The sequence below is a fragment of the Asterias amurensis genome, chromosome 11 (genome assembly GCF_032118995.1).
Source record: "Asterias amurensis chromosome 11, ASM3211899v1".
NCBI lineage: Eukaryota > Metazoa > Echinodermata > Asteroidea > Forcipulatida > Asteriidae > Asterias > Asterias amurensis.
Window position 1 is genome coordinate 10,447,727 of NC_092658.1, and position 22,772 is coordinate 10,470,498.

General features: G+C 39.0%; 1 protein-coding gene across 1 annotated transcript in view; it reads right to left on the reverse strand.

The window, feature by feature from the left end:
* Positions 1-22,772, reverse strand: part of LOC139943762 (SEC14-like protein 5) — a 54,705-nt gene that overhangs the window by 18,653 nt on the left and 13,280 nt on the right. Inside the window, exons 4-6 of the mRNA XM_071940551.1 lie at positions 6,831-6,959; positions 5,597-6,002; positions 4,030-4,145 (exon numbers count right to left, since the gene is read on the reverse strand). Of these exons, the coding sequence (XP_071796652.1) occupies positions 4,030-4,145; positions 5,597-6,002; positions 6,831-6,959 (651 nt within the window). The remainder of the gene's footprint in view (positions 1-4,029; positions 4,146-5,596; positions 6,003-6,830; positions 6,960-22,772) is intronic.

The following is a 22,772-nucleotide window of genomic DNA, read 5'->3' on the forward strand; positions in this document are numbered from 1 at the left end:
TAAATTTCCACAGGATTGTTATTTTATATATAAGTTGTGATACACGAAGTGTGGGACTTGGACAATACTGTTTACCGAAAGTGTATAATGGCTTTAAGAAGCTCTTGAAGACAATTCTTTTTCAACAAGAACACTTTGTTAATTGCAAATATTTCACTTATCCCTCTGTTTTTTCTTTCCTTTTTTAGAACTTAAAGGGAAAGTATATCTTTGGTTTTTGGAACCATTTGATTGGTTTAATCTTAAATAAATTTTGTTAGGGGTTGAACAAAGAATGACTAGAGTGGGACTCGAACCAACGACCTCCAGATTAAGGTGCCGGCGCTCTACCAACTGAGCTAGGGCTAGAGCTGTCTAGCTCAGTTGGTAGAGCGCCGGCACGTTAATCCGGAGAACGTTGGTTCGAATCTCACTCAAGTCAATTCTTTGTTCAACCCCAAAAATCATTTCAAAATTGACCGTCAGTTTCCCTTGTGGTTTATACTTATATAATACGTAGTACACTAACATGTGGCGATTTTATAGTAAAAGGTAGTCATTTGTGATATAGCAGAAAATCTAGAGTAAATAATGTGGAATATACAATCTAAAAGACGTTACTAAAAATAAAGCTTCTCAGATTTAGATTTTGGAGATTTTGGAGGATAAAATATGAAGAACCTGTGAGTCGTTTAATTTTAAATCGAGCATGAGACACTCAAGTACAAGGAATTGTAATTGTAAACGAAGCTTTCAAGTCTCCACCGAGTGCCGAATCCTTGACCCTATCTGATTAAAGTCGGATGTCAAGTCCCGAGTCGATTTTAGTCAAATACAAGTTCAGTCCCCAAGTCCCTGAATTGATGCAACTTAAGTGCGTCTTAAAAATCCAAGTTGCTGTCACTGCCTTGAACCTCCATATCAAGACCTTGTGGGGATCCAGGACTCAGGAGGCTGGCCGATGTATGTTAGGCTGTGAGGGTTTTCTACGGGGTAATCTTTGAACATTACTCAAACAAGTGAAAGGTCATATAAAAAAATTACTGCACTTGCATTGATAGTATGTAAATAAGTTTGTTTTCTAAAATTTACTTTTCTGTTGCAGGGTTGATGCTTCATTCTTGTGAGGACAAGTTAACGATTGGTTAAAAAAATGGCTCCATGGCCACTTCAAAGTAAAGGCTACACTGATTGGGGTGTTGACCCGAATCGACTGTCACAAGGGGCCAGTGCCACAGGGTTACCCCCTTCTTTGGTTAAAAGTATACCATCAAAATCCTGCCATAGAATTTCCAATGATAGAACTGCCCTTTGAAAAATGCAAAATGGCTGTGCCCTCTCCAAAATGAAATTCCAGGCCTGCCTATGCTGAGTTTAATTTCCTACATCGACTAATAAATATCTTGGAAACAAACAAATTTCTCAACATAATTCAACACGACTGTTTTCAAACACCTGCCAAACACTCTTGGCTGTAATTTCTTACTGCCAGGCACCTCACAACATGACACGATAAACAAGCTCCGTGTGCCAGATCTGCCGAGTTAGCAGCCCCTAAAGACACATCAATGACAGTGACGTCATACAGAAAAGCCCCCTATGTGACATCCGTTGACATTTGAGAACCCCGCTCCTCTTTCCAACAGCATCAACATTAATAACGCATTACAGCTGTCACCGTGTACTGAATTATCACTAAAAAACCATGTGAGGGGGATTGAACATCTCACCACTGACAACTCACAGAGGAAAAAAACGGATCAATAACCCCCCCCCCCCCACCACACCTCGGCAAGGAACTTATATGTAAGGCAGAGTAAAGTGTTTCAAGTTAACCACTACTGAAATTATGCATCTAATAATAATAATATAATAATAAATAATATGAACACTTATAGTGCGCCGGTATCCACCACAAGTGATGCTCATGGCGCAAGGAAGAAACACAAAATTAATGAAAAGCAGCTGTGAAAAAGTGGGTTTTGAGGGCCTCTTTGAACTTATGAATAGAGGACATGTTACGGATATTAAGAGGCAGATTATTCCAAAGTAAAGGACCAGCATGAGACAAAGCCCTGTCACCCCAACTGTTGTGGGTGTGGGGAACAACCAGTAATGACAAAGTGGATGATCTAAGACATCTGGAAGGATTGTAACGGGTAATTAATTGACAATTATACTGAGGAGCAGAACCATGTAAAGAATGAAAAACAAGCAGAAGTAATTTGTATTGAATGCGATATTGAACAGGGAGCCAGTGAAGTGCATTTAAAACCGGAGTGATATGGGTTCTCCTGGAGGACAAAGTGACCAGCCGAGCTGCAGTGTTTTGCAGTCGTTGCAAACGAGAGATTTGATTCTGTTGTAGAAGACAGAAGAGAGAATTACAATAATCAAACCGGGAAGAAATCAGAGCATGAACAATCTTTTCTGTGGTAGAACGAGTTAAGTATTGACGGATAAAGCCCAGATTTCTTAATTGATACCAAACTGATTTACATATGTTAGAAACCTGGTTAGACATAGACATAGCAGAGTCAAATAGACATAGCAGAAATGACAAATTGTCTTCTGAAATGTTTATTTCGTTCCGTGCAGAGTGTGAACTAATCTTGGGAGTCATTAATCTTGCTTTCGTTATTGGAAATAATATCTTATAATTTGTTGTTACTGCAACTGTTTTTTTGTGTGTATACATGTTTTTGTCATACTAAACTTTTCTGGGGTTTCTTCTAAACGCATCAGCATCTTGTCCCTTTTTTGCTAGAGTTTTTTTCTTGAAGTTTTTTTTTTAACGTACATTTTTAGGGGCCATCCAATTTTTAAAATTAAATGGCTTCATAAGCATTATAATCGTTACACTGAATAAGGAAATAATTCCTTAAATGAACCAGATATTTTAGAGATCAAAGGTCTATTTTCCCCAATTTTTTTGTCATTATCTAGTCTGAATGGCCCCTACCTTTTAAAGTAAATGTTTTATTTTAACTTCTTGAATTCCTTATCATTTTCGATGGGGAGTGGTAGGGTGATCTGGGGTGTCATTGAAAATTCAGCACGAAGGAAGTTCCCTTTCACACTCAGTAAATTGCATCAACAACATTGATAAATGATCTCATGCGTACATCATTCTTTGCACAACAAATTATATGCTCCCCCATCTGCAATTATTCACGAAACAAAAATACCTAACCAATTCAACCTATTATGGAAACAAAATAACAAGTTTAATATTTATAAAATAAATCATGCAGCGCACAGTTGACGCAAGCAGGGGGGGGGGCACAGAGGAAGTGTTGAATTTGCATGCTGCATTTATTCCAGACATGAAGCCCATCCAGAGAGCGATGGGGACTACCCAAGGATGCCCAGTAAATGTCAGATTGAGTTGGTTTCACCTAACAGGTGATGCTGAAACCATTAGAAGATGAATTATTCAACCAGGCTGTTATCTTATCGGGAGGCATGCCGTGAGGGTGGAGAGAAGAACGGAAGAGGGAGATGGGGTTCTCCAATAGAGGGGATAGTTCTGTCGAATCCGCTTAAAGGGTTTTGATACCTGTTGTAGATCAATTTTTTAGCCATGACAGTAATCCCTACTCATTGTGAATAACAATGTTATAACTTAACTGTAGAAGTTTCAATTTTATTATTAATCGTCAAGTTTCTTAAGGAAAGAGTGAACATCACAGAGCAATGTCTTTAAGAGAGTCGTGTAAATAGTTAAGCTCAATATAGTTTTTAAGTGCCTTGCTCAAGAGCACAAGTGCTATGACCAGGATTCGAACTCACACTCTGCTGCTGACAATACCCGAGCTTAGGTTTGATGCTCTAAAACACTCGGCCATGACACCTTAATGAAGATATTTCTGCAAAACTTAGTTAATGGCCAAACATTTTGACCCTAGCAGAGTCTTTCTCGAAGGCTAAACAAAGGCGAAAACTACAACACAACCCACATGAACAGGTATTTAAGTGTAGCACAAGCAGTCAAGTGAAAATACAATATATTTCTCTTACAAATATTTTGTTTTCATCGTTGATGCTTACCTTTCCTTTGTGTGTCTCACTGAGCCATTCTCTGAGTTGAATGAGTCTGCTTTCTTGAAGCAATGTCAATGGACCAAGATACTGCTCAATGTAATCCTCGTCAACCTTTGAGACCTCTGTAAATATTAAAGTAAAATAAAAGAGAAAAAAACTTGGTATCAATAGACCCCTTGCATGTGACGTCACAAGCTCAAAAAGCGCCCTTCACTGGGGGCGAATGATTGGATGATAGCTGTTCTTTGTGTGTAACAACGTGCGCATGAGCTCAGTATCCATGTAGCGTATCGCGTTATGCAAGGATCTATTCAATTCAATTCAATTCAATTCAATTCAATTCAATTCAATTCAATTCAGTTGATTGATCCTAGATGAACCATGGAGGAAAAATTTCAAACGCCTGAGACTGAAGCCTTTCTCAGATTAAATTTTTGGGTGAAAATTACCTTTCTCAAAACTTTTGCGAGAAATTGATGAAAGAAACACTCTTCTTGCCTTCAGCTACATGAGAAAGTCATGCCTGAAACATTGGTGCAAAATTACCTCTTTCTGTAAAGATACATTACTTTAAAGGGGGTTGGGGGGGGGGGGGTCATTTCTAACAATGTTTTATAATAACAACAACTCTCAATCCTTTAGCATGTAAGATTTTATGGTCGTTAGTTCTGTGAGTGATAAAGAAAGGTAACACCCTGCCTTTAATTGTATCCTTCCCTCCAAAGGCTCAACTGATCAGGAATAAATCCATAGTGGCTATTTTTCATTTAAGAGTGCGCAATAATATTGCCATGGCAACCATATCGTGGGTCTGCGGTATTTACATCAACTCATCAAAATATCATAAGAAAACAAAAAATGTACTGGGTATTAGTTCACTGTTGTTTTTTTTTAGCATGTTATTCATTAAATTGTATATTTTGCTCTCTTGCAACATTCCTTTTCGGGAGTGAAAATAAATTCCAAACATAGACACTAATTGGGCTTTGTTTCCAAAGTCAAAAAAGCCCAGGGACTTTGCTACGGTTGAAATGTGTGTAAAACATTGGCAAGGTTGAAGAAATATGTGTTCACAGATTTGCACATAATTCACACGAAAGCAAAATGATAATGATGGTAAACTTCCTATGAAATATTTTTGCCCGAGTTTGATTCCTGTTGAATATGCCCGTAAAACTCTGGGTAAAACCATGGGCCCAATTTCATAAAACTTCCTAAGCACAGAAAAATATCGCTCAACAGAAATGGGTGACCAGCCAAAATTACATTGAGTGTACATTGTTGTGACAGGTATCCCACTCAATTTTTTTGATTTGGTAAAGAAATTTGCCAAGCATTATTTGTGCTTTTAGAACAGCTTTATAAAAAAAAATCCCTGGTCTTTGACGATTACCAATGATGTATACATGTATGTGCAGGGTCGATTTCACAAAGGATTAGGACTAGTCCTAAGTTAGGACTAGTCCTAGGACAAATAATTTCAAACCACATGTATATGTATAGACTATTCGAGATAGACTATTCAACTATTTCTGAATTCCACCCCTGGTCATTTTTCTCCCCCATTGCTTACCTTCTTCTGATCCCATTCCTCCCACCGCACCCTTCTCCATTGCACTGGATGCGAGTCTCCTCCTCCTCATATGGACCTTTGTGCTCGTCTCTCCTCCTCTTAGTCCAGACGTCGATGGGGTCTCATTTGCTCTCTCGTTACTACCATAATTATGGTGGTGGTGGTTTCGGTGATGGTGTCCATCGCTGTGTTTACCGTTGGCGCTGATGGCTTGAGGCACCTCAAGGGTCAGCCTCTTCTTGGACTCCTCCTCCGTCTCATCCTCACTCTGAGACGATGGTTCTGAATCAGAGTGGTCGGAAGCCGGCTGGATGGGATCGTCTTTGTGGACTTCAGCCCAGGTGGGTCCGGGTTCGAATCCTTCTTCTATTAGTTCATTGATGTAGTACAGAAGGATCTCTTTACCCTGCAGGAGAATACATGTAATAATTGTGGCATCAGGGATAAATATACACCGTTTTGACCCTATCACCGATATGTATGAAGAACATAGTAGTCCTTTCCTGAGCTCTGTGAAAAAATCTAAAGGCAAATCACTCAAGTGAGATTGGACCACACAACCTCCTAGGGCATGGGAAAATCACTCGAGTGCGTATAACAAATTTAGAATACATGCAGTTTTGATGATTGGATTTATTTGATCACGAACCAAAAGTCTGTACAAGTGACACTCCTAACTCAAACAAAGAATATATTTTTCTCTGAAAAAAAAAAATCTTTTTCAAAAAAGAAATGTGTAGGTAATGATAACAGGATTTCTTTGATTCTAAGCCAATAGTTCGTGCAAGTCATATGCATACGAAAAATGAGAGAACAACTCGAATGAAGTGTATGTTTTCATTGAAACCAAACATTTAAAAAAAAGAATTATTTAAGTTATGACAACTTGATTTTTCCCCCAAAATAGACAGTGCAAGTCTCACGCGCATCAAACAAGAAAACAACTCGAATGTTTGCTTGCCCGGCAGCTCAGGATTTCTGTAAAAAGTGTCCTGCCAGACCCATCATCCCATACATGCATTTGGGTTGCTGTTGACTTACAATGTACCAGCATTTGTTTTAAAAAAAAAATCAATTTTAAGCGAGTATACAATGCAAAAACCACTGTTACATATGTATGCAGTTTGCTGCCACCAATGTCCGAAGATGTCTACTAATCTTTTTTAAACGAGCAATGGAACCCTTTGCGACCCCCCCCCCCCCCATAAAAAACCTGCCGAATTAGGAGGCCTACCTTTTTTAGACTTGCTGCGTACTGTTTGACAGCAAACTTCTCAACAGTGTTCTCGAAACTAAAGAACGACTTGACCTCAAGACTAGCCGTCTGTTCAAAGCACGTCCAGTCTGGATTCTCAGGGTGAATCTGTATAATAAAAAACGAGACAGGGAACAAGACATAAATAAATTGACCACACGTCCGCAAAAGATAGTCAGAGCCCGTTTTATTTAACCACCACTTCAGCTCAGGTTCTGGCTCACAGTGGGGGGTCATTATTTTTGCAAAATGTACAATTTTAGTACGGAGCTTGGAACAAGCCATAGACAAGTCAAGGACTCCATTGTGTATGTGTAATCATTCAGCAGATTCTGCTAGCAGCAATGACCAGGGCCCAATTTCATGGCTCTGCTTACCACCAAATTCTGTGTTAACGATCACGATTCCCCGCTTGACGTGCAAGCGCCGAATTTCTGCGCTAGCCTTGTAAGCGTAGAATGCCTAGTAACGTGGAGTACGCACGCGCAGAAGCCAATATTCGCCGCTAACCCGCGAAAATACTCTTGTCGTAAGCACAGAATTCCCTGCTTCCGTTAGCACCAAATCGGTGCTTACCGTAAGCAGAGCCATGAAATTGGGCCCAGGATACCAGTCACGAAATGTACGAGTGACATTGTAGTTTGGCTGGTAACCTTTTCAGGTAAGCCTTATTTAGTTATGTTTAGCTTTTTTTTGTGCTTCAGGAGCTATATAAAAAGTCAAATGCATCATATAATGCTTGTACAAAAAACCATTATACCTTCTGCTAAGAGAAGGCGCCCAACCTAGTGTTTCTGGCAGTATCTGCTAAATGCGCTGCAGCACCGTCCTTGTAAACCCTTTTAAGGTAATACTTAAATCAGTTTTATAACTCAAAAGAAACCCCTCAAAAACCCGTCTAAAAATGTGTCTCTTTGTTGAAGCACCTTGTATTAAAGTAGTATACATGTACGTGTACTAAAGACTTCTGTGCCTAAAATAAAAAATATAAATGAGCATGAATAAAGTATGTGTTTGGGGAGAAAGTACAAATGTTACATGTATTCTTTACAGTTTACACATACAATATGCATGAAATAACGACTTGCAGATATAAAAATAGTAGGCCTACTTAATTTGTATTCCTATACCAGCAAAAGATAACTACATGTACACGTAAAATGTGAATAAAACAAGGAAACCTGTCTGGATTTTGTGTAAAAGTAACCCTGGATCATGAGATCACCAGGCACACAATATGCAGTCATGGTAGATGTGTATTTAAATTGAATTTTAATCTTTCAAGTCTAGTGATGCACGACTGCAAAGTCAGCCCCCATCTCTAATCATGCCATCTCAACTTTCTTAAAGGGTCAGTATATGTTAAAGGCAGTGGACACTATTGGTAATTACTCAAAATAATTTTTAGCATAATACCTTTCTTGGTAACGAGTAATGGGGAGAGATTGATAGTATAAACAATGTGAGAAACGAATCCCTCTGAAGTGGAGTAGTTTTCGAGAAAGAAGTAATTTTCCACGAATTTGATTTTGAGACCCAAGATTTAGAATTTGAGGTCTCGAAATGAAGCATCTGAAAGCACACAACTTCGTGTGACAAGGGAGTTTTTTCTTTCATTGTTATCTTGCAACTTTGACGACAGATAGAGCTAAAATTTTCACAGGTTTGTTATTTTATGCGTATGTTGAGATACACCAAGTGAGACTGGTCTTTGACAATTACCAATAGTGTCCAGTGTCTTTAAGGGAGAAGTGACAACTGGAATTATTCTGGAGAAAAAATGTGAACAAATTTGATTGATAATGTAGAAGAGACTACACCCCCCCCCCCCCAAAAAAAAAAAAATGAAAAAAAATTAGCACAAATTTATCTAATAATTTTTGGGTGAAAATTAATAAAATAAATGTTCGATGATGAGCACTAACAAAAAAAGTACTGAATGATTTTTTGTTAGTAAGGGGGCTTTGACAGAATACATGCTTGACATTTTAATCAACCATGTCAACACACTCTCTGGCGTCACAAAAAGACAAACACTCCAGATGGCTCGATATTTATAACATCAAGCCGCTATTTAAAGCATTCCTTGATCAATAAACCAACATAATTACAACTCGGCTCTCATAGTACATTAAGTTTGTTTGTACACACATCCAATTAAGAACAAAATCCAATTAAAATACATTGGGGAGTCATAAGGCCTGGTTAGTTTTTCTCGCAAACTTGCGAAAGCGGAGCGAGTTTCATCGCATCACAATTAGAAAACATTGCGTACTCAATTGTTTGATATTAAAATGCAAATCGTTGGAAGTCACTTTGAAGTATGAATGGGGCTTTCTAAAGTGGTTAATGACCACGAAAACACTGGAAATAAACTGCTGTCTGTTTATCCAGGGCCAAGTTTCATAGAGGTACTAAGCGGAAATGTGCAGGAATTGTGCGAGTGTCATGATGGTTTGAATAGTAACCTTATTCTGGTAAGCACACTTATGCTGTGCTTAGCTAGTTTACATGCATACACGTAAGCAGCTCTTTGAAATTTGGCCCAGGCTATTACGTGTCCCGCGTTAAGGCCCAAGTAGCCCTGCTGAAATTCTCCCCAACCATACTGTCCTCTGCTGGCAATTACCAATAATTCCGACAACAACAACAGCAACGTGCCGTCCATTTCATCAGCCACTAAATAAAAAAAAAAAAAAGGGGGGGTGGCGGAAGGTTAATCCACGCAATTTTTTTCAGCAGAGAATAATTATATGGTCACCATAGCAACGGTGATGTAGATGACCTAATGAGCATGTGTGAGGTCGGGATGTAATATAATAGCAGAGTGCCCCTCTGCAGAAACAGGTTCATCTATGTTTGATTATATGGACATGTCTGAAGGGGATGTTATAAATAACTGAAAAGCTGCCGAGAGTGAAAAAAAAGAGTGACTAGAAAACATGAGAGTCACATCTTTGTTGATTGTTCATCATGTTTCCACAATGTCTGCCGTACACTCAGGTCGCAATTTCGTAAATCTCCTTAAGCAAACAAAAATGGAATCAGTGGATAGTTAATTTACATCGGGATTGGGATCAGATCACAATAAGTTGTGTTTTACCCTACACTAGCAATGTACACTATTTCCTCAACCCCCCCCCCCCCAGCCCCGACAGCTACACTGCTTGGTTCCCTTGGAAACTGTTCTATTGACCTAACCCTAAGTTATAAAATCCAACACAAAGCAAGTTTTATCTGAAAGCATTGGCCAAGTTCAGGCAGGAACTTTCGATGACCCAACTCTCAGAAAAGGCGACCACCTTTTGAAACAAACTTTCCAGCTGTCAGTTTTATTGTGTACACCAACATATAATTAAAACAATCAAATGGTTCAAAAAACCTACAGTAACTTTTCCTTTCAACCTCTCAACCACAAACTTAATCCAAAATTTCCTAATCAGCTTCCCTTTATCCGTTTCACCTCTTGTCTGTCTACAGCAATATATTTATTATCATTTCCCCCAACGGGGAAGGGGGAAAAAAAGTTGGTATTGCAAGAATGAGGTTAAGCATGACAGTTTGGGAATAAGATATGGGTCTTCCGAGATCTTCCGAGCACATGACAACAATATGACAGTTGCGTAGATTCTAGCCAGGGTGCCCATTAAGGGGACACTTAGATGAGGAAATCAAAACCTCGCTTCTGATCCACAGTTTAGATTAGCAGTCCTACACAGCAAGATTTGAAGTCAACATTTTTTTCATTTAAAGGTAGGGGTGCAGGCCCGGCTGCTCTAGAAATAAAAAGACAGCAATGTCTGAAATGTTGGATTTTCTTTTGAAGGCACTCGGCAAACATTGGTGATTATACTGATGCAGGCCTGGAACTACACGGAGGCCACTGCCTCCAGTGCCCTGGTCTTGGCCTAAGTGCCCCTTCAAAGGTTTTCAAGTGCCCTTTGCAAAATGAAAATGCCCTTGCAATATCTGAAATGTTTAATTTACTTTTTAAACAATGGTGATTGCCAAGGACCATTCATCCACACTTTGTGTGACCATGGAGGTACGTCCATGGTGTGACCCAACATAATGCTTCCATCATTAAAAATCAAATATTATTTCATGGCTGTGGCAGACTGCTCATGTAGGTTGCTACTTGATAACAAGCCTTCACAATAACTTTAGGAACACCTTTAATTAACCTAAAGCAAATTGACTCCTGTGGAAGCATGTTTAATTATCTTAAAGCACTCTTCACCAGTATGCCATGGCCAGGTTACAGACTAGTTGTTAATCCAGCCCTCCCACACAAAAACCCCGACCTACATATAAAAAAGAGGTCTAAAGTGATTGATGTCTTATAAATATAATTTCCACTTTCAATTTTCTCTAATGCATTTTCACCTGTGTTTCATTTCTGACTACGCTTTGTCCAAGAAAAACCAGCTCATTTCTCTTGACCTATTGTACAGGCCTACAGAATGTTGTTGGTTATCGTTTCCTCGCAGCGGTAAATGTCAGTCTATAGTCTTACAAGAATGGGGCTCAATGTAGGGTCATCTTCTGAAGAAATGTTGGTTTGCTTTTATAAAGCATGCAACCAACATTTGTAATTTGTCAAAGACCAGTATCCACGCTTGGTGTCACACAACATGTACTTGAAATATTAAACCTGTGTGAAAGTTTGTTTTTTAATCATCAAATTTTGGACAAAACCTGTTCTGCTCATTTCAAAAAAACTGTACGAATGATTCAATAAGTGATATTCCAAGTGAAATTTCCACCATGACCCTCTTTCGGTTTTGTCAAAATCTTGAGTTGAACAAGGAAAACTTAACCACAGCAGTATTTGACAAGATTAATGTATGGGCACTCCTCCAACTGAGCAATCTAGAAACCGCATTAATTGGTCATATATTTTTTTTAATTCCAAGGCCAGTTTGACTTGTGGCTTACAAATGTTTAACTTGCTATCCGCAAAACATATTTCCAATCTCACCATGTTACATGTACATGTATGCTACTCATTCTAAGCAGGCCAAGTGTCTAAACAACATTATGTATAAAAACAAAATTCCAACGAAAACCCCCCACAACCCAATCAGAACTCAACCTTCAAGATCACACTTGATGTTGTGATGAAATACTCCACGAAGCATGAAATCTTTAACATGTGGAAGGCTAAATGGTGTCAATCCATGCAGTGGTAAATGAGGTTGCAGCATCACCCACACCGCTTCAATCAAAAACAGCCTATCCTGTTCTTCACAGTCAATGCGCAGATACTCCATTCATTTGCTTCTTTCCTTTCTGTACTGATGCAGACCTGGAGCTATATGGAGGACCCGGCCTCCATTGCCCTTGTGGAGCTGCCTTGGTGCCCCTTCAAAGGTTTTCAATAGACTTTGAGATTTTCCGATGAAAGTGCCCTTTGCAAATGAAAATGACCTTGCCCTCTTAAAGATAAAATTCCAGAACTGCTGATGGATGAAAACACATTAGGAAACGTGTGCTGGAGGGGAAATTTAATTTGTTTTTGTTTTTTTGCCATACATGTGCTCAAGGTCATGGAATTTCGGAAGACAGTATACATGAAAGAAACTGTTTGTCGTTAGCGACAGCGTCTTTGAGGCTATTTCATGCCTGACAGTACATTTTGCACATTCAGTGGATGATTACCATTGTTTAGCATGGAAAACGCTATTAAATGTAGGGTCATGGATTGGTAAACCAATGAGCAGAAAATCTCACTTGGTGAGCAAACACTGGACAGAGTATTAACTATTTTGAGAAAGGATTTCCTTTGATGAATTGATTAAATTTTTCACCACAGAACATTTAAATCAGCTTTGTTTTTCAGCGCATCCCCACTAGGTGTTAGTGAAGACAGGTATCGGTACGGCGCGCTGCCAATGATAGCGAGGCTCAAAACCAGGGCTACTAAAAAAACATGCTCGGACTGTTTAAATGTACGTCAGTCTGCTCAGTCTAAGAGAAAGTCAATCAGGCATTAACGTACATTACATTTGGTCTGGTGAACTCACTCAACGCATCACACGAAAATAAAGACAGGATGTACTTTACTTTAGAATCATGCAGGTAGGAAAACAAATCTGTATGTCAACCCCTTGGCTAAGAAATACTCCACTTGGTCGCTAGCCAAGCAAATCCTGTTGTCTGACCACTCGGCCTCCGAACAAGCAACCTATACATTATACAACAAGGGAATGATTTTGTCCAGCAATTTCTGCATAGCACGACATAATGCAGACTTATTTTCTGCACGATGAATGTCAATATTGAGTTGCAAATAAGCTTGGGCGACCGGTGAAAATTACTACTCGACTATTCATACGTCAAATAGACGCGACTTCGACACTAGACGCGACTAATTTTTATTCCCAAGAGGTGTTGCGGCATATTGTTTGCTGCAGGCACAATATAGAAAAATTCACGATGACAGGATCGAAAGATTGTGACACTGATGTCTGATTGTGTTTCGCAAGTAAATCATTTTGTGTATAGTCGTGAGCGACAAATTTGGTTCACTAAGCAGTAAGTCTTGACTATTTTCTTAGTACTCGTGGCGGTACAATTAACTAAGTAGTTGAAAAATGGTAGTCACGACTTAACTTTATGTATGCAATCAATAGTCCCGACTTTGAAACTAGTCACACAAGTCGCCAAGGCTTAGTAGCAAATGGTGATTTTTGAGTAGCAATTTTTGAGTAGCAATTTGAGATACAATTTGTGTACAGTTTTTTCTATGCTATACAATACAAGAAAAATCATTCGCTGACAAGGAACGCTTACATCAGCATAGAGGTGTATTGAAGCACAGTTTCTCCTGTACTGTATCTTAAGCAATGATAGTACGTAATTAATTGAAACAAAAACAGGTAGCGTCCAAAGGTAAATACAAAGCCAATCGTCTTGATAGAGTGACATGGTTCCTAGCCGCGTCCCTCACCCCTCAGGGTTCCTCTTTTAATTAAGGTGATAACATGTCTAGAGAAATCAATATTATCTTTTCCCAGAGAGCTACCCATGGAGGAGAGTCTTCTCTATCGTCAGTGATGATAAGCAATCTATATTCCCGTTTGTCAATCGGCGCTGGCGGGCGACGAAAGATGTGTATTTGACAAGACGTTTCATAAAGGACTGTACAACAGAGGTCAGGGGGGGGGGGCTTGTCTCAAATTTCAGACGAGAAAATATTTTTTTTAAAACTCACACTGAAATATTAGTTTTTTAAAACAAGAGCACCGTAATCTGTCAATTTTTTGTTTGGTTTTCACTATACAACCTTGTACAGCCGCATCTCGGGACAGGCCAAACTACCTCTTTAACAAAAAAAGTCCACATTCTGAAATATTAGTTAGTCCTCATACCGAAATATAAGTTAGTCCTCAAACTGAAATATTAGTTCTCTTGGTTTTCAATAAACAGTCACCTCTTTGGGACTGCCCTGAACGTTGTTAAAATACAAGAGGACAGCAAGCCAAAGAAAACACTAAACAGAAATGAGAGATTCAGGACTTTAGAATGTAATCTTTATCAGCAGAACCTTCTTATAACAATGACTCTATATAATGAGTGTTGACTGTAGTTTTACATCCATACTACAATGTCTATGTTGCATCCTCCCTTTACGAAGGGGCCCCAGGGCAAGTGTCACCGCGTTTCAGCGGGATACCCTATCTCTCATATGCTTGAATAAAAAGGGGAGAAAGTGTGTCAGCGCTATATGCGCTAGACGATTGATATGTAAATCTGATGGGCTGTGGAGGGGGGGGGGGGGGGGCGACCTGACGCGGGGAAAGGGATGTTGTCGAGAACCAACAGTCTCTAACCAGTGGAGAGGAGTGCTTGCTATTGCTGAAGTTATAACGTTTGTTGCAAGGTTTGATACTTGAACACGTACTCTGATTGTGAAGTCAAGAGTGCCGTAGGAGGAGAGACAGTCTAAAGGGGTGTTTTAAAAAAAAAAAAATACTTTTCTTTCCTCAGGAATGATCAGGGCAGGAGGTACACAGACAAGGCCGGTATGACATTAAAACCTGCTTTACTCGAGGGGAATGCTTAGCGGCAAATCTGTATTTTTTATGGCAAGATTTGATGTGCATTCAAATGGCATCTAAAGCACAACAATAACGTTTTTCTATTTCAGACCTATCCACACGTCATGAAACCCAACATAGTACATGTATGAAACCTGTGACAATTTGAATGTAAACTTGATCTGTCATTAGACTCGCAAAGAAAAAACATGTACATGTACCTTGCATGAAAAATACTGACTGTTATTATTAATATTATCATCTACACAAAATGTTAAATATGCAGCACACACTAGGGAAAACAGTTCTCCCACCGGTATTATCTTGTTAAATTTATGTGCACCGAGCTCACTTCGCTGCTTCATAATGGCAGGTGAGGAGTTGCACAGGTCAAATGCATAACCTACTTTCCAAAACTTATAGGCAGACGCTATTGTGGGTGGGGTTTAATTGATGCATCAGGTCTAAAATTACACGGGTGCCACGCTTTTCGGTGCGTGCTCTTCGCCTTGGTGCCCCTTCAATATGTTCCCATAGATTTTCCCAACTATGCCGATTGCAAATGAAAATGGCCTAGCCCTCTTAAGATGAAATTCCCAGCCTGGAACAATTTAGTGTAGAACTGAATGTACAACCATTTTAAAATTTTGTTTCACAGGTTAGCAGCAAATATTTGCTTGTGAGCATGCGTACTCCATGTTACTAGGCATTATTTGCTTACATTGCTAGCGCAAAAAAATCCGCGCTTGCACAGTAAGTGGATAATGGACATCGAAAGCGCATAATTCGGCGGTAAACAGAGCCATGAAATTGGGCATGTAAATAGAACACAAACTCCATCAATACTCTGTAACCCATCCCTGAATTATCTCAACACACAATATAATTGTCTAGGATTGCTTTTTGCATGTAAACCTCACCCAATGTTTCTTTGGTGCTTGGATCACAGACCGCCCCCACCCCTCTCTCTCTCTCTCTCCCTCTGCACACAATATGCTGTTCGGGATCCGCGTACACACACAGGGGGGAACCACGAAAGCAAGTGCTGTATAGGATTGCGACTAAAGTGACTTGCAAATTAAATTAGGCTCCGGCACTTAGTCTACAATATCTGCAATAATTATTCAAATTTAGTGAAGTACTTTATTTGCCTGTGGCCTGCGGCGTGGGATTGAAGTGGACATGAAGTGTTTTCCGAGAGGAAATTAGACATTTTAATTGTAAGACCCCTGGTGTGAATTCAACAAATTCTTTATTTTTAAAGGGAAAGTATACCCGTTTGATTGATACCCTGTATAAATGTAGATACATAAAACAAAACTAGCCTGTGAAAATTTCATTCAAAGGGTGGTCGCGTTTTTGAGATATCGCCGAAAATCCGAAACGATTATGTCCACGAAGATCCGTAACTGGAAATACACCGACTAAAATGGTGATTTACATATATATTTTAATATTTAATATTTTAATGATATTTTCTACATTGTGTCATGGCTCAGCGGTCAACTGTACTTATATTGCTTTGTCCTTCAGTTGGGACATAAAAGCCACAGGATCTGGTGTGTTGTGTAAATACACTCATTATAATTTTGCTCATCTTTTTAAAAAATAAAATTACTGATTGCCTTCATTACTTACAAGGACTGCATATATACGACTTGATGGGACCACCATGTTTACAACCTCCCACAGTGGATCAGCCATGGTGATGAAATGATACTCTTAAGGTGATCTAGTACACACACAGGGCTCATAATTTGACACTTGACTGCAGGCTAGAGGCCAGTGATTTTAGCGTTAGGCCAGTGATTTTAGCGTCAGGCCAGTGATTTTAGCGTCAGGCCAGTGATTTTAGCGTCAGGCCAGTGATTTTAGCGTCAGGCCAGTAAATCAAGACTAAACAATGTGTGGTTTTTCAATTGAATAACAATCCCACAGTGTGTAATATAAAAACAAATTATGTTCAAAGGGTTGACTTTGAGTCCGATAAAAACCTTTTGTTGAAATATGAAAGACAAAGGAGATCAATCTTCTCTTTCAAGTCTTAATGTATTCAAGAAGAAACAGTTGAATGCATGCTTAAAACTGTGTCAGCAATTTTTTTCGTCTCATGTTAAATCTGGTCTTCTACAAAAAAAGCTACGAGCCCTGAAGTCTTGTGGATTCCACCCCCCCCCCCTCCCCACCCCAAATTCCAGCCCTGCACACAACTACACAGACCGGTAATCAGTGAACGATTTCCCTTTTATAGCAGAGCAAAATGCTACACAAAATATTTCAATTGCTTCTCGAAAATCAAGATTTGCTACTCATTATTAGCAGTCAGAGTGCACAAAATAAGCTCAGTCTAAATTTCTTGCTGGGCGAAATCGTTCCCTGGGAATGCATCAAGAATATTTCCTAAAGACACACAGTAGACTCATCTGTGTCCAAACACCCCCCCCCCCCTCCCAACCCTCCATCCTACTGCTCTAATCATCGTTCCCTACAGTAAAATCTCTTCGCTTCACTCAATCCAAACTCAATCCCCCTGTGAGATTTCAGTCGTGAATCGTGAAGAAGAAGAATTTTTGTCTATCTTGATCGGATGGCGCAGCGCCAGCACGAACATAACTGTAGTCTGGAATGTCTGATACTATAGGGCGGGAAATCTCTCAGCTTTTGATCCACTGAAGGAGTGCTAAACAGTTTGTTTGGCCAGGGAAGACTTTTAATCCGGAGTAAAAAGCGGGAAGATGACGCGGGAGACAAGCATGCAGAAGAAGATGCAGTTATTGAGTTTAAGCGAGGGTACACTTTTGGTAATTATGCCAAATATTAATGACCATAAAAATTAGGTAAAGAGCATTGGAGAACTGTTGAAAAACATTATTAGACAAGCAATGTAGTTTTTTAGAGAAAGCGATAATCAAAGATCTATAGGCTTCATGCATAAAAGCCTTTCTCAGGTATCTGAAAGCACACAAGTCTATCCAACAAGGGCGTTTCTTTCATTATTTTCTTGCAACTTTGATTACCAATTGAGCAGGGCAGTGGTTTGGTAATTACTCAAAATATTTATTAGTGCTGGGCGAATAGTGAAATTTTGTTATTCGGATACCGCTGGCCAACTATCCGAAATTAACCGGATATTCGAATAGTTTTTTTTTTCGCCGCTAGAGGGCGCTATTTAAAAAACAATTTAAAAAAAAAAAAAAAATTTTTTTTTTTTGCCTCTAGAGGGCGCTGTTCGTTTGTGAATGAGATCTTATGGGCGGATTGATATTAGTTTCAGACAGTGTCGCTCGGTTCATTCATAAAAATGACCGGATCTAATTTAAAGATGGCGATTTGCTTTTTCTTTTGATCGTGATTGACTCTACGTGAAGGAAAACTTTTGTAATCTTTGAACAAATTACGTCAGAAATGTCATTGTTTTAACTCTTCATGGAGGTAAGCATAGTTAAATACTTAATATATGCTGTTTTATGTTGTCTTAATAGAAGTTTCATAAGGATTCAGACAAAACATTCATATCAGTTGTCGCCCGACGTCCGCGGATATTCGGATATTAAAGAATATCCGGTTACTCGGTTGTAATTACAGAATTATCCGGTTTGTGAGTAGGTATTCACGCCCTATGCGGATATCCGGTTAAGAAAAAAAAGGCATTCGCGGTTACGGATAGGAAAACCTATTCGCCATTAACCGGATATTCGAATAATTCGCCCAGGCCTAATATTTATTAGCATAAAACCTTACTTGGTAACAAGTAATTGGGAGAGGTTGAGAGTATAAAACATTGTAAAAAACAGCTCCCTCTAAAGAAACGTAGTTTTCGAGAAAGAAGTAATTTTCCGCGAATTTGATTCCGAGACCTCAGCATTAGATTTTGAGGTTTCAAAATCAAGCATCTGAAAGCACACAACTTCGTACTTGTGACAAGGGTGTTTTTTCTTTCATTATTACCCACCAACTTTGACGACCAATTGAGCTAAAACTTTTACAGGTTTGTTATTTTATGCACATGTTGAGATACACCAAGTGAGAAGACTGGTCTTTGACAATTATCCAGTGTCTTTTTAACAAAATTCTGGTTTGTTGTTTATTTAATGTTGGAATACAGCAAGTGAGGATACTGGTCTTTGACAATTACCAAAAGTATACCCTCCCTTTAACAAGACAAGTGATAACTCTTTGAGGAGTTGGGAAACAAATCTTCAGCTACTTATTTGATTCAAAGTAAAAACACTCAAGGATACCCTGCGTTCGTGTGTGAAATCCTCTTCAATTATCTTGCAATGTCTGAATGCCAAAACCACTTAAGCACCAAATAGTGAATTATGTGCTACACGCATCTACACTGATATGAACGCACAACTACACAGGTTTTCGATTGGGAATTTTCTTGAGGGTGCTACTGTAACCTTATTTTTTCCATTTTTCAAATAATATAACCATAGGCCTATATAATACCAATTATTTATGACTAATTGATTGGTATGGTCAATTTATCACTAAAATAAAAAGTGCATAAAAGTGTTTAAAACAAAACTGTCTAAAATCAGCAATCCCAGAACTTAAAAAAAAGAAGACAAATTTTATGCAATTAAATTTTCCAGAATAACTGTACGTTACTGATGAGAATAGGTTGAGGGAGAGCCATGTACAGTGTGTAGAGGGAAGGAACTCTGTAACTACAGGAGCCCGTGTACAATATATTCATTGTACCAGTAAAGGGCCAGTCACACTGCAGCGATAACAAAAACGATCACGATCACGACGCAAAGAGAAAGCATTCTATTGGTTGAATTGCTCCGCGCAGAATATGAGCATGCTTATTCAACCAATCGAGAACGTGCTTTGTTAAAGTTCTTGTTTTTGTTCTCGTTATCAAGGCCAGTGTGACCAGGCCTTTATAGATTAAACATCACCCAATAACATACCTTTAAATATACTCAAAGTGTATTTACAACGTACACACCAAAATACAATAACATTCAGAATGGAATAAGAAAGACAAGCGCGGTGACATTTGTTTTTCGCTGAATAAATGCTGAATAAAGCAGCATGTAAAATCAGAACAAGCTGGGATTAACACACTAAATAACAATACATACTAAATCAAATATTTTCAAATATACTCTTAAACTACATTCACAATGTACACACCAAAATGCAATAACATCCAGAACGTAATAATAAAAGACTAGCGCAGTGACATTTGTTTTTTCGCTGAATAAATGTTGAGTGCACAAAACAGCAGAATACACCGGAGTTGAGTAAACCTGGGCAGCACAATTGTTGGTTTAGTGATTGAGACAGATAGAAAGTGGGTGAGCGAGGAGCACTTAACACTAACAGAAAAACAGGCTGGAAATCCTGCAATGATTTTGGAGGGGGATCTGTGGGCCGAGTGTGATGTCAAATCCAAATTAACTTCGGGGGACACTTGCGGTCGGTAAAAACGTCCAGACAGTGGACGAAAATAAATGCAGAACTTGTTTTTTCTTCTTCTTTTAAACCTTTGCCGTGTGTAGTGAAGGTGGGGTTATGACAGAGAAAACAAACTGAACACAGTTTTTAGGGCTGTATAATTTGTTTTTACTCTTACACTGATGTATATTAAGCACTGTGTATACTCTGTACTTTTCAAATTTCTGTATAAAAAAAACAGACACAGGCAGAATTCAAACCCTCGATCTTTGCGTTGCTATCGAGCAAAATGTCTCACCATCAGGCTAGAGGCAGTTTGAAAGACCTGCTTTGAATACTCTGTGTTGGCAGCAAGTACCCCAACCATTTTAACGGGTGTTAGTTTTGTATCGGGGGATAAAGAATAAACTTTTTATTTACCCTAACACTGATGTGACAATGAATAAATTTTGCATGAATTGTTTGTTGTTGTTGTTGTTCGAGTGGATAAATTCCATTTTAGATTCCCATATTCCTGACACCTCTCTCTCCCTCTCCACTTGAAGCACACAATGCCTACGTTAGGTTGCAGTTCTTGTCTGTTAATGTCAAAGTTTAAAACCCACTGAACCAAACTATGTTCCGCCACTCGCCCCTTGAATCATGATCGATCTCTCCAATCTCCGAGCACATCAACCAACATCCAAATTGTGAGAATCCAGCGAGCTCGCAAGAACAACTGCACAAACACGTGCAGATTGCAAACCGAATCACATAAATCTCCCCTCCAAGATTTGGGACATCGTTGCAGGAATACCTCCCAGCTCATGGAAATTCATTTCCGGGCAAGAATGCGGCCCGTGATAATCTTGAGGTTTACAAGAGACAGCTTCTTCGACTGCTTATCTTGCTCTCCTCGCCACCCACTCTCTCAATCCCGTTAAACCAATAAAGTATATTTGACGCTGACGTAAACTGGGACGTTTTTTTATTATTAAAAAATGCCCGTCCATGGTATTTATAGGACCTAGACTTGATGGTATTTTTTGTTTAGGTTTAGTCTGTCTCATGATTGTGTTGAGCTCTATTTTAGCTTATCAGAGACTGTCAGCTCTAATTGTGCACCTTATCGATTCCCTCCTTGCTCACCCACTTGTACAGTATTAAACTACATAAATACCATATGAAAAACTTTGCAATAACACCATGTAATAAATATCTCTCAATGAGTTGGGGTGGTTCTGAAAACAACCGTTAGTTACAACTCAAATACCCCAGTTTGTTCAGGCAGTGCTATGAAAGGCGGTTACAAGACCGATTTAACCTGATTTTAAAATGGCTGATAAATACTTCTGGAGTTGTAAACACATGTTCCGTACTCATAGTCATACGCATGTTGCCTTTCACTAGCTTACACTGGCGCTAATTTACGCGCAATGCAATCAGTACATCTTGGTATCCAGTGTACATTGTGCAATCCATTACATGTAAGAAGCTCTTTGAAATTAGGCCTAGGTCATAAACGCTGTTTAAAACCCTTGCAGGGTCACAGCCTTTGGCTTGGTCCATCATTATTGCCAAGACCCAGTCGGTTGTTCAGGACCTCATCAACTACCCTTTATTATAGACCTTATCCCCCTAGGTGATAAAGATCTTAGTAAGAAAGACTCTGCTAGGATCAAAATGTCAGGCCATTAAATATTTTGTTTTGAGGTTTTCTATTTAATAATTGTTGTCCACAGTGAGTGCACCAAAGAGCCCAGTGGGCTTGATTTCACAAAACACTAAGATTTCATCTGAAAAGATGAGTTGTCATTATCACCATAGTGATTTGTATTGTGACATCACACTTTGCTTGGCACTTAAGTTGGATGCACATCTAAGGATCAATCTTGGCTTGTGTGAAGTTGAGCCTGAAATTTTTAAGCTTGCTGCCTCGATTTTGAATTCATGCCTTTGAATAGAGGAAAAGCAAAACACCTGCAACAAGACATGTCTGAGCTCTCAAATGAAGTACACTGTAGAGAACATAGGTTTTTGGACCAGTTCATATAAAGGTAGATATACACAACAAAACTAACATTTGAAATTTTCATCTTTTTTGAAGGATACATATTTGCCTTTGAGTACAATGCATTTCCGATGCAAAGGTCATAATAAAAACTATAAACAACTAGACTGATCTTTGAGTACTTTGACAGTATTTCAGAACATTGTTTTCTATGCCATTTAAAACTTTCTTTACAAAAGAAAACAAATGGTGTGTATTTTTGTGAATAACCAAAGTCCAAAACACACTGATTGCATTGTTGAAGAGTTCAGGCGCAGTGGCAACTTTTTGTTTGCATATGAAAAGTAATTCATTGGACTTCCTGGTCCAAATACCATGCGATTATAACCTGAGGATTTGTTTTTTTGTTCAGATGATTTTCCAAACAAAAGAACTCGGCAAAGCTCCCAAAAGGGGAGATAAACGCCACACTGG